At 48.9% G+C, this 13,187-nt stretch overlaps 1 protein-coding gene across 1 annotated transcript in view; it reads right to left on the bottom strand.

Annotated features, from left to right (window-relative positions):
* Positions 1-13,187, bottom strand: part of LOC118383592 (IgGFc-binding protein-like) — a 68,597-nt gene that overhangs the window by 34,160 nt on the left and 21,250 nt on the right. The window contains 4 exon segments of the mRNA XM_052492660.1: positions 1,965-2,144; positions 2,886-2,905; positions 8,686-8,830; positions 9,423-9,730. Coding sequence (XP_052348620.1) covers positions 1,965-2,144; positions 2,886-2,905; positions 8,686-8,830; positions 9,423-9,730 — 653 coding nt within the window.

Genomic DNA, 13,187 nt, shown 5'->3' with positions numbered 1-13,187 from the left:
TCCCAGGTGGAGGTAGAAGGTCCTATAGGGGCTGTACTCAGTGACATCACTTCCTGAAGCAGGAGTGTTACAAATTCAAGGAGGCTTGTTGTGCAATTAAACAGAACGTTTTTACTTTAGATCAACACGTTAACTACTCTACAACACTCACTCATCCTATCCTCGCACCTCCTTTCACGCACAACGCGCCTGATTGTCACAAGAATTATGTTCTCAATGTTCATAACCCAATTCAATTAAACGACTCGGACTGCAACCCATAATTTGTAAGATACTGGTTGAATGAAACAGACAGAGGCCCAGCTAAAATAGTCCAAATGTTTATTCACAAGAGCGCTGGTTCGTTGTACAAAACCATTCATTTTATATTAGCTCCTTACGCACATTCTTTTGCACACAAACAGACTCCTTATGCACATACTTTCACACACAAACAGAAGGTATCCTACGCACATACTGTCTCCCTACCCAGCCGACATAGATTATGGAGACCGTGAGAAACACTCCCTGTCCTCCCTTAAGGTTAGGGAGTACTCACTGCCATTTAACATTTACATTTAAGTCATTTAGCAGACGCTCTTATCCAGAGCGACTTACAAATTGGTGCATACACCTTATGACATCCAGTGGAACAGCCACTTACAATAGTGCATCTAGATCTTTTTAGGGGGGTGAGAAGGATTACTTACCCTATCCTAGGTATTCCTTGAAGAGGTGGGGTTTCAGGTGTCTCCGGAAGGTGGTGATTGACTCCGCTGTCCTGGCGTCGTGAGGGAGTTTGTTCCACCATTGGGGGGCCAGAGCAGCGAACAGTTTTGACTGGGCTGAGCGGGAACTGTACTTCCTCAGTGGTAGGGAGGCGAGCAGGCCAGAGGTGGATGAACGCAGTGCCCTTGTTTGGGTGTAGGGCCTGATCAGAGCCTGGAGGTACTGAGGTGCCGTTCCCCTCACAGCTCCGTAGGCAAGCACCATGGTCTTGTAGCGGATGCGAGCTTCAACTGGAAGCCAGTGGAGAGAGTGGAGGAGCGGGGTGACGTGAGAGAACTTGGGAAGGTTGAACACCAGACGGGCTGCGGCGTTCTGGATGAGTTGTAGGGGTTTAATGGCACAGGCAGGGAGCCCAGCCAACAGCGAGTTGCAGTAATCAAGACGGGAGATGACAAGTGCCTGGATTAGGACCTGCGCCGCTTCCTGTGTGAGGCAGGGTCGTACTCTGCGTACTGCCCTCTCCTTAATCTCTCAGAGGCAAGGTCGGCACCGAATTTTGCTCAGACAGTCTGTGTTTAAGATACTATAAAGATAAATTGTACAGATATATTGTTTCACCCTAATCCTGACTAAAACTACACACATCATTAATAATAATTTTATGATTATACTCAATTTCATACAATTATATGGTTTCAGGGTGGAATATTGTAATCATTCATTTAAACATATAAATTCCATCAACACTGATACATTTTAAAGCAACCGTACTCAATACTCAACTAGGCTACGACACCATATTACTGAACACGACATTCAGACGGTCTGACAATCTGAAAAGCCATAGAGGCTTGTGTCCAGAACCCTGTGAGGCCAGCAGTGCTGTGAGGGCTTGATGGTCTGTGCAGAGTTTGAATGGTCTGCCGTACAAGTACAAGTGCCAGTGCTCGCTCTCCCACAGAGTACTTTTGTTCAGTCAGAGACAAGACCCATGAGGCAAAAGCCACTGGCCGATCCACGCCTTCGTGCAGTTGAGACAAATCGCTCCAAGGGCGAGTGCCGAGGCATCACAGGTGACAATCGTTTGTGCTGATGTGTTTCGAAGTGAGCCAGTGTTGGGGTCGATGTGAGCTGCAACTTGAGCTCCTGCACAGCATCCTGGCAGTCCATCTCCATGATGAGTCTTTTTTCAGAAGCCATCGAAGAGGAGCAGTTGTCTCAGCGTAGTTTGGAAGAAACCGTAAGTAGTATGTTGCCATGCCGAGGAATGACGCTAGCTGTGCTGTGGGCTGAGGCTCAGGGAATGTGAGAATGGCATCCACATGGGACAGGATGGGGGTGATGCCCTGGCTGGAGAGCTTGTATCCAAGAAACTCAACGTCTGACACCCTGAACATACACTTTTCAGTGTTGAGTCTGGCCCCGTTCTCAAAGAGCTGACAAAACATCTGCTGTGTCTTATAAATGCAGTGAGATCTCGACTCTCATGTGCTAGGGCAACCTGCGTTTGCTGAATAACGTGGATCCATAAAAATGGGTTGTGAGCTCCTCAGCAGTTGGTAGTGGGTACTTGTCGACAATAATAGCTTTGTTCACGGCCCTGAGGTTCATGCATATTCGAAGACCGCCATTTTTCTTGGGCGCAACTATCAGATTTGAAACCCTTTGGCGAGGCATCAATGGGCTCGATGATGTTATCCTCCAGGAGCTTTTCAAGTCCCTTGTCAATGGGCTCCCGAAGGGTCAGCGAAACCCTCGGCAATGGCTGCACTACTGGCTTGACATCTTTGTTGACTGTAGGCCGATGGACAAAACCTCTGAGGTGACCTAGCCCCTCAAACAGTTTTGAGTACTCTGTAGACACTGGTGTAGGCAAGTGATGCACATGTCACCCTCCAGTGTTTCCTACACTGGTGCCTCAGCCAGTGTATGAAGCCCCGCCCCCTGAGATGCGCTCTGTAGTTTATGTAGGTCAGCGAGAGCAAATTCCATTTGTTTTCCAATATTAAGTGCTTTCTCCAGTGTCAGATTATCGGTCTCTAACAACAATGTCTCCCTCAGTGGAGCACATTATGTTTTTTCAATGAACTGATCACGTACAAATTTGTTTTCGAGTGGTCCAAATCTGCATGGTCCCACTAGCTCTCTCAAGGAGACAGACTATGCTATGGACTCACCTGGCAGTTGAGCTTGTTGTCTGAAGAGAAAACCATGCAGGATCACACTGCATGAGCCACTGTAGTGTTCCTCGAGAGCTTGGACCGCTGATGTAAAGTTGTTATCCACTGTCTGTAGAGTGGAGAAGACACGTTGTCCCTCAGCGCTGAGACAGTGGAGTAGAATCGCCTGTTTTCTTGCATCGGCAGCTCCATGTAGATTGCTAGCTACCATATACAACTGAAAGGATTGAAACCAGCGATTCCATGGAACAAGTGGATCTCCAGGGACCGGGAGAAATGGAGATGGTCGAGGTAAGCTAAACTCAGCCATCCTCGTCGCCAAATGTTACAAATGCAAGGAGGCGTGTTGTGCAATTAAATTTAACGTCTTTACTTCAGCTCAACATATTAACAACTCATACAAAACTCACTCATTCAATCCTCACACCTCCGTTTACTTCAGCTCAACATGTTAACAACTCATACAAAACTCACTCATCCAATCCTCACACCTCCGTTTACGCACAACGTGCCTGATACATTCTTAAAGCAACAGTATTCAATATTCAACTGTGCTACGACGCCATATTACTGAACTCAACGAGGAGGTAAAAATATATACATTAGGGAGAACAAGTATTTGATACACTGGCGATTTTGCAGGTTTTCCTACTTACAAAGCATATAGAGGTCTGTAATTCTTATCATAGGTACACTTCAACTGTGAGAGACGGAATCTAAAACTAAAATCCAAAAAATCACATTGTATGATTTTTAAGTAATTAATTTGCATTTCATTGAATGACATAGGTATTTGATCACCTTCCAACCAGTAAGAATTCCGGCTCTCACAGACCTGTTAGTTTTTCTTTAAGAAGCCCTCCTGTTCTCCACTCATTACCTGTATTAACTGCACCTGTTTGAACTCATTGCCTGTATAAAAGACACCTGTCCACACACTCAATCAAACAGACTCCAACCTCTCCACAATGGCCAAGACCAGAGAGCTGTGTAAGGACATCAGGGATAAATTGTAGACCTGCACAAGGCTCGAATGGGCTAAAGGACAATAGACAAGCAGCTTGGTGAGAAGGCAACAACTGTTGGCGCAATATTAGAAAATGGAAGAAGTTCAAGATGACACTCAATCATCCTCAGTCTGGGGCTCCATGCAAGATCTCACCTCGTGGGGCATCAATGATCCTGAGGAAGGTTAGGGATCAGCTCAGAACTACACGGCAGGACCTGGTCAATGACCTGAAGAGAGCTGGGACTGCAGTCTCAAAGACAACCATTAGTAACACACTACGCCGTCATGGATTAAAATCCTGCAGCGCACGCAAGGTCCCCCTGCTCAAGCCAGCGCATGTCCGGGCCCGTCTGAAGGTTGCCAATGACCATCTGGATGATCCAAAGGAGGAATGGAAGAATGTCATGTGGTCTGATGAGACAAAAATTTAGCTTTTTGGTATAAACTCCACTCGCTGTGTTTGGAGGAAGAAGAAGGATGAGTACAACCCCAAGAACACCATCCCAACCGTGAAGCATGGAGGTGGAAACATCATTTTTGGGGATGCTTCACTGCAAAGGGGACAGGACGACTGCACCGTATTGAGGGGAGGATGGATGGGGCCATGTATCGCGAGACACAGAACACATATCACGCGACAGGTCATGCGACACAGAACACAACAACGCCTCCATGCTGTGCCCTTTTGGCCCTTTTTTTATCCGTTATTTTACCAGGTAAGTTGACTGAGAACACGTTCTCATTTGCAGCAACGACCTGGGGAATAGTTACAGGGGAGAGGAGGGGGATGAATGAGCCAATTGTAAACTGGGGATTATTAGGTGACCGTGATGGTTTGAGGGCCAGATTGGGAATTTAGCCAGGACACCGGGGTTAACACCCCTACTCTTACAATAAGTGCCATGGAATCTTTAATGACCTCAGAGAGTGAAGCCCCCCTTTTATCGTCCCATCCGAAAGATGGCACCTTACACAGGGCAGTGTCCCCAATCACTGCCCTGGGGTATTGGGATATTTTTTTAGACCAGAGGAAAGAGTGCTGGTCTCCCATCCAGGACCAACCCTGCTTAGCTTCAGAAGCAAGCCAGCAGTGGTATGCAGGGTGGTATGCTGCTGGCCCTGAGGCACAGTCAAGCCTGCAGTAATGAACTGTGGCATATGAACACCACTGGAGGCAGGAGTAGAGGGGGCAGAGGTAGAGCGGGCAGCTTGGCACCGGGGGCTCCCAGTTGGAGTCTGGGACGACGAGACAGCCGATAGGGAAGAGGTCAGAGACCTGGCCGTGTGGTGCCAGGACAACAACCTCTCCCTCATGTGATCAAGACAAAGGAGACGATTGTGGACTACAGGAAAAAGAGGACCGAGCACGCCCCCATTCTCATCGACTGGGCTGTAGTGGAGCAGGTCGAGAGCTTCAAGTTCCTTGGTGTTACCAACAAACGAACATGGTCCAAGCACACCAAGACAGTCATGTAGAGGGCATGACCGAACCTATTCCCCTTCAGGAGAATGAAAGGATTTGGCATTAGTCCCTAGATCCTCAAACAGTTCTACAGCAGCACCATCGAGAGCAACCTGACTGGTTGCATCACTGCCTGGTATGGCAACTGCTCGGCATCTGACTGCAAGGCACTGCAAAGGGTAGTGCGTATGGCCCAGTACATCACTGAAGTCATGCTTCCTGCCATCCAGGACCTCCATGCCAGGCGGTGTCAGTGGAAGGCCCTAAAAATTGTTAAAAACTCCAGCCACCCTAGTCATAGACGGTTCTATCTACTACTGCACGGCAAGCGGTACCGGTGAAGTCTAGGTCCAAGAGGCTTCTAAACAGCTTCTAGCCCCAAGCCATAATACTCCTGAACATCTAATCAAATGGCCACCCAGACTATTTGCCCCCCCTCTCTTTTACACCGCTGCTACTCTCTGTTGTTATCATCTTTATATAGTCACTTTAATAACTCTACCTACATGTACATATTACCTCAACTACCGGTGCACCCGCACATTGACTTTGTACCGGTACCCCGCTGTATATAGGTTCGCTATTTTTTACTGCTGCTCTTTAGTTACTTGTAACTTTAATTTCTTATTCATATTTTTTATGTAAAATGTTTTTTAACTGCATTGTTGGTTAGGGGCTCGTAAGTAAGTACACTGCTCAAAAAGATAAAGGGAACACTAAAATAACACATCCTAGATCTGAATGAATGAAATATTCTTATGAAATACTTTTTTAGTTGAATGTGCTGACAACCAAATCACACAAAAATGATCAATGGAAATCAAATTTATCAACCCATGGAGGTCTGGATTTGGAGTCAAACTCAAAATGAAAGTGGAAAACCACACCAAAGGTTGATCCAACTTTGATGTAATGTCCTTAAAACAAGTCAAAATGAGGCTCAGTAGTGTGTGTGGCCTCCACGTGCCTGTATGACCTCCCTACAACGCTTGGGTATGCTCCTGATGAGGTGGCGGATGGTCTCCTGAGGGATCTCCTCCCAGACGTGGACTAAAGCATCCGCCAACTCCTGGACAGTTTGTGGTGCAACGTTGTTGGTGGATGGAGCGAGACATAATGTCCCAGATGTGCTCAATTGGATTCAGGTCTGGGGAACGGGCGGGCCAGTCCATAGCATCAATGCCTTTCTCTTGCAGGAACTGCTGACACACTCCAGCCACATGAGGTCTAGCATTGTCTTGCATTAGGAGGAACCCAGGGCCAACCGCACCAGCATATGGTCTCACAAGGGGTCTGAGGATCTCATCTCGGTACCTAATGGCAGTCAGGCTACCTCGGGCGAGCACATGGAGGGCTGTGCTGCCCCCCAAAGAAATGACACCCCACACCATGACTGACCCACCGCCAAACCAGTCATGCTGGAGGATGTTGCAGGCAGCAGAACGTTCTCCACAGCGTCTCCAGACTCTGTCACGTCTGTCACATGTGCTCAGTGTGAACCTGCTTTCATCTATGAAGAGCACAGTGGCGAATTTGTCAATCTTGGTGTTCTCTGGCAAATGCCAAACGTCCTGTACGGTGTTGGGCTGTAAGAACAACCCCCACCTGTGGACGTCGGGCCCTCATACCACCCTCATGGAGTCTGTTTCTGACCGTTTGAGCAGACACATGCACATTTGTGGCCTGCTGGAGGTCATTTTGCAGAGCTCTGGCAGTGCTCCTCCTGCTCCTCCTTGCACAAAGGCGGGGGTAGCAGTCCTGCTGCTGGGTTGTTGTACTCCTACGGCCTCCTCCACGTCTCCTGATGTACTGGCCTGTCTCCTGGTAGCGCCTCCATGCTCTGGACACTACGCTGACAGACACAGCAAAACGTCTTGCCACAGCTCGCACTGATGTGCCATCCTGGATGAGCTGCACTCCCTGAGCCACTTGTGTGGGTTGTAGACTCCGTCTCATGCTACCACTAGAGTGAAAGCACCGCCAGCATTCAAAAGTGACCAAAACATCAGCCAGGAAGCATAGGAACTGAGAAGTGGTCTGTGGTCCCCCCCTGCAGAACCACTCCTTTATTGGGGGTGTCTTGCTAATTGCCTATAATTTCCACCTGTTGTCTATTCCATTTGCACAACAGCATGTGAAATTTATTGTCAATCAGTGTTGCTTCCTAAGTGGACAGTTTGATTTCACAGAAGTGTGATTGACTTGGAATTACATTGTGTTGTTTAAGTGTTCCCTTTATTTTTTTAGTCGTGTATTTCACTGTAAGGTCTACACCTTTTGTATTCAGTGCATGTGACTAATAAAATTTGATTTGATTTTAAAATGCCAGCCTGGGTAAAGTTGAAAATTTACCCTGAGGCCTTTGACCCTAAAGCTACTGTACTCACCAGTTTCTCCGCCAGAAGTCCATAGGTTATCCCTGTAGACTGCCCAAAACTAGTGTCTTATAGCTGTATACGTATCATGTAGTTATCAATTTACAGTCCAATTAGATGATTAAGGTGTGATAACTATATTTTGTTATATCTCTTATATCCCATGGACATTGGAGCGCTGGATGGGCGCTCTATAGGCCGAGTCACCCACAACACCACTCCCATCAACTAACGGGTGTCGGGGATCCACAGCAAGGCTATCCAGTTCCTGCTCATCAAGTCCACCTCTGATTCCTGTGTTATTGGGATTCTTCTGGCTCCAATGACACAATCCCCACATTAACTGGTCTACTGGTACCATCATTGGCTGGAGCCCATTCTGCCACGCTCATTGCCTGAAGACTACACAACCTCGGAAGGTGCCTTTGACCTCTCTGCCATTCCTGTGGAGTACCAGGACCTCTGGGAGGGGTTCAGCAAGGTCTGGGTCACATTGCTTCCACTGCGCTGACCCTGAGACTGCGGGATTGACCTTCTCCCTAGCACCACACCGCCCCATGGGACGTCTATACTCTCTGTCGGGACCGGAGACCAAGGCAATGGATACCTACATTGGGGACTCCCTAGCTGCTGGATTTATCCGTCCCTCTTCCTCTCCCGCCGGAGCAGGGTTCTTCTTTGTGGAGAAAAAGGACAAGACCCTGGGTACGTGCATTGACTATCAGGGACTCAAGGACATTACAGTTAAGAACCGTTAATCATTACTCACTACCACTCATCTCCTCAGCCTTCGAGCCGCTCCAAGGGCCCGCTTTGTTTTCCAAGCTGGATTTACGAAACGCCTACCACCTGGTGCAGATACGAGAGGGGGACGAGTGGAAGACTGCCTTAAACACTAGCCTTCAAAGCCAGTTTTCACTGCGAGTATCTGGTCATGCCCTTTTGCCTCACCAACGCCCCTGCTGTGTTCCAGGCTCTGGTAAATTATGTCCTCCGCGACATGTTGAACCGGTTCATCTTCGTCTACATTGACATCCTCATCTTCTCCCACTCCCCTCAAGAACACGTGCTCCACGTCCGGCAGGTCCTTCAACGCCTTCTTGTAAAGGCGTCATCATCTCTGCTGGAAGTGTCCAGATGGATCCCGGGAAGGTGAGAGCAGTGATGGATTGGCCTCAGCCTACATCCAGGGTGGATCTGCAACGTTTCCTGGGGTTCACCAACTTCTATCGCCACTTTATACGGACCCTGGTTTCCCCCCTGTCAACACTCACCTCGCCCAAGGTTCCGTTCACGTGGACTCCAACTGCTGACCGGGCGTTCTGGGACCTCAAAGATCGCTTCATCACAGCTTCCATCCTGGTTCATCCTGACCCATCTCGTCAGTTCATGGTGTAGGCCGACGCTTCGGATGTCGGAGTGGGGGCTGTCCTGTCCCAGATTTCTGCCATTGACCTCAAGCTACATCCCTGCGTCTTCTTCTCCCATCTTCACAATGCCACGGAATGGAACTACAATGCAGGGAATTGTGAGCTTCCCGTGGTGAAGATGATGTTGGAGGAATGGAGGCACTGGCTGGAGGGGACGGAACATCCGTTCATCATGTGGACTGACCACAAGAACCTGGAGTATCTCTGCACCGCCAAGTGCCTCAACTCCAGTCAAGCCAGATGAATCCTGCTGTTCACACGGTTCAACTTCTCCCTCTCATACTGGCTGGGATCCAAGAATGCCAAGCCAGATGCACTGTCCCGCCGCTGTAGCCCTATGATCCATCTGGCACTCAGCTGGGAAGTAGGGATGCAGGTCCGTGAGATGCATCGTCCCCAGCCGAAACCCGGGGGAGCCTTGATAACCGGATGTTCATTCCTGAAGCCGTCCGTTCCACGGTCCCACTCCTCCAGGCTTGCCTGCCACCCGGGCGCCTGTGGGACCCTGGTCTTTGTGCTACAGTGCTTTTGGTGGCCTGGTGTTCCTGATGTGTCCGCATTTGTTGCTGCTTGCACGGTGTGTTTACAGAAAAAGACTCCTTGGCAAGCTCCAGCTGGTTCCCTCCAACCTCTACCTGTCCCCCACTGTCCCTGGTCTCACATCTCCCTGGACTTTGTCACGGGTCTTCCCCCATCTGATGGCAACACCGTCTTCCTGAACGTGGTGGATCGGTTTTCCAAAGCCGCCCACTTCATTCTTCTCCCCAAACTACCCTCTGCCAAAGAGACGGCCCAGCTCATGGTGCAGCACATCTTCCGGATCCATGGACTGTCCATGAACATGGTCTCCGACTGGATCCTCAGTTCTCGTCCCAGTTCTGTAAGGCGTTCTGCAACCTAATTGGGGTGTTGGCCGGCCTGTCCTCCGGGTTCCACCCCCAGTCCAATGTCCAGTTGAAGCAAGCCATCCAGAACCTCAAAACTATGCTGCACTGCCTGGTCTCTGCCAACCCCACCACCTGGAGCCAGCAGTTGGTGTGGGTCGAATACGCCCACAACACCCATCCCTGCTCTACCACGGGCTTATCTCCCTTTGAGTGTTCTCTGGGGTATCAGCCCCCGCTCTTCCCTGAGCAGGAAGAGGTGGTCGGCATACCTTCTGCCCTGATGTTTGGTCAGCCGCTGTCGTCGTACCAGTAGGAATGCCCGGTCGGCTCTCTTCAAGACCAGCTCCAGGCACGAAAACAAGCGGATCGCCATCAGACCCCGGCTCTCCAGTATCATCTCAGGCAGAAGGTCCACCCAGGATCTGCCCCTTCGGGTGGAATCTCGCAAACTGTCTCCCTGGTTTATCGGCCCTTGCCCAATCTGCAAGATCATTAGCCCCTCTGCTGTCCACCTTCTGTTGCCCCATACCCTTCATATTCATCCTATATTCCATGTGTCTAGAATTAAGCCCGTGTCTCACAGCCCTTTATCTTCTATTTCCAGGCCCACCCCTCAACCTCATGCCATCGATGGCCATCTGGCGTACACAGTGTGATACCTCCTGAGGGTTTGACCACGGGGCAGGGGTTGCCAGTACCTGGATGACTTGGAGGTTTATGGCCCGGAGGAGAGGTGCTGGGTCCCCGCTAGACACATCCTGGACCCGGCCCTAATCGTTGACTTCCACCGCCGGCACCCCGGCCAACCAGGTATGCGCCCAGGTAGTACGCCAGGTGGTGCACCTAGGGGGGGTGTATTTATACTTGTGTTCTCTGTTTGTCTGTTGCCAGTTCGTCTTGTTTGTCAAGCCAACCAGTATTTTTGTGTCAGCTCCTGCTTTTCCCAAGTCTCTCTTTTCTCACCCTCCTAGTTTTGATCCTTGCCTGTAATGACTCGGAGCCCGCCTGCCTGACCACTCTGTCTGCCCCTTACCCTGAGCCTGCCTGCCGTCCTGTAAATTTGTCCCACCTCTGGATTACCGACCTCTGGCTGACCCTGAGCCTGCCTGCCATCCTGTACCTTTGCCAATATTGCTGTAATAACATAGTTACTTCGACACTGAATCTGGGTCGTACCTTGATACCTGATATACATGGTGTTTACATCCTGTGCGTTGTGTAGAAAATCTCCAGATCATAGAGAATGTTTACGTAAAGATGAACTGTGAATTTAGTTGTTTAAACTAGATCAGAGTCAACATTGTGATACCTTGCCTGGTAAAAATACGACCCAAATAACTTGCCATGAAGACGGAAACGACCCGGGGGTATAAAACATGTAAGTTAAGAATGTGGCGTACTGCATTAACATCAAATAGCCCCCACGATATGCAACTTTTCAGGGAAGTTAGGAACCAATAGACACAGGCAGTTAGGAAAGCAAAGGCTAGCTTTTTCAAACAGAAGTTTGCATCCTGTAGCACAAACTCCACAAAGTTCTGGGACAGTGTGAAGTCAATGGAGATTAAGAGCACCTCCTCCCAGCTGCCCACTGCACTGAGGCTAGTAAACACTGTCACCACCGATAAATCCATGATAATTGAGAATTTCAATAAGCATTTATCTACGGCTGGCCATGCTTTCCACCTTGGCTACCCCTACCCCGGTCAACAGCCCTGCACAACCCACAGCAACTTGCCCAAGCCTCCCCATTTCTTCTTCCAAATCCAGATTGCTGATGTTCCGAAAGAGTTGCAAATTCTGGACCCCTACAAATCAGCTGGGCTAGACAATCTGGACCCTCTCTTTCTAAAAATGATCTGCTGCAATTGTTGCAACCCCTATTCTTAGCCTGTTCAACCTCTCTTTCGTATCGTCTGAGATCCCCAAAGATTGGAATGCTGCCACGGTCATCCCCCTCTTCAAAGGGGGAGACACTCTACACCCAAACTGTTACAGACCTTTATCTATCCTACCTTGCCTTTATAAGGTCTTCGAAAGCCAAGTTAAACAGATCACCGACCATTTCGAATCCCACGGTACCTTCTCCGCTATGGAATTTGTGTTCTGAGCTGGTCATGGGTGCACCTCAGCCACACTCAAGGTCCTAAATTATATCATAACCGCCATCAATAAAATACAATACTGTGCAGCTGTATTCATCGACCTGGCAAAGGCTTTTGACTCTGCAGTCTATCACAGTGCCATCCGTTTTGTCACCAAAGCCCCACATACTACCTACCACTGCGACCTGTATGCTCTCGTTGGCTGTCCCTCGCTTCATATTCGTCGCCAGACCCACTGGCTCCAGGTCATCTATAAGTCTTTGCTAGGTAAAGCCCCGCCTTATCTCAGCTCACTGGTTCCCATAGCAGCACCCATCCATAGCACGCGCTCCAGCAGGTGTATTTCACTGTTCACCCCCAAAGCCAATTCCTCTTTTGGCTGCCTTTCCTTCCAGTTCTCTGCTGCCAATGACTGGAAGAAATTGAAAAAAATCACTGAAGCTGGAGACTCATGTCTCCCTCACTAATTCTTAGCATCAGCTGTCAGAGCAGCTCACAGATCATTGCACCTGTACACAGCCCATTGGTTAATAGAAATATCACTCCAGTGTTTAATTGCTAAATTGTAATTACTTCGCCACTACGGCCTATTTATTGCCTTACCTCCCTAATCTTACCTAATTTGCACACACTGTATATAGATTTTTTTCTATTGTGTTAATGACTGTACGTTTGTTTATTGCATGTGTAACTCTGTGTTGTTGTTTGTATCACACTGCTTTGTTTTATCTTGACCAGGTTGCAGTTGTAAATGAGAACTTGCTCGCAACTGGCCTACCTGGTTAAATAAAGGTGAAAAAAACAATACAAACATAACAGACTTAAACGGACCACAGCTGCAGCGTGATCTAAGATAGTCACAACCCCCAAAATGCAACACGAGGAAGAAGACAAAGTAACCTCTTAACAATTATGGCTACGGTTGTCATCGGTTGTCTACACGGCCACTTCTACCGAAGCTGGGAGCTTCGACATGGCTGATTAGCTTCCTGAGAAGACTACTCTCAGAATATCTGCAAGGAACAGACAAC

Source organism: Oncorhynchus keta, chromosome 34 (assembly GCF_023373465.1).
Source record: "Oncorhynchus keta strain PuntledgeMale-10-30-2019 chromosome 34, Oket_V2, whole genome shotgun sequence".
NCBI classification, from domain to species: Eukaryota; Metazoa; Chordata; class Actinopteri; order Salmoniformes; family Salmonidae; genus Oncorhynchus; species Oncorhynchus keta.
The sequence above is the reverse complement of the archived record's forward strand: the minus strand, read 5'-3'. Positions and strand labels throughout refer to the sequence as shown.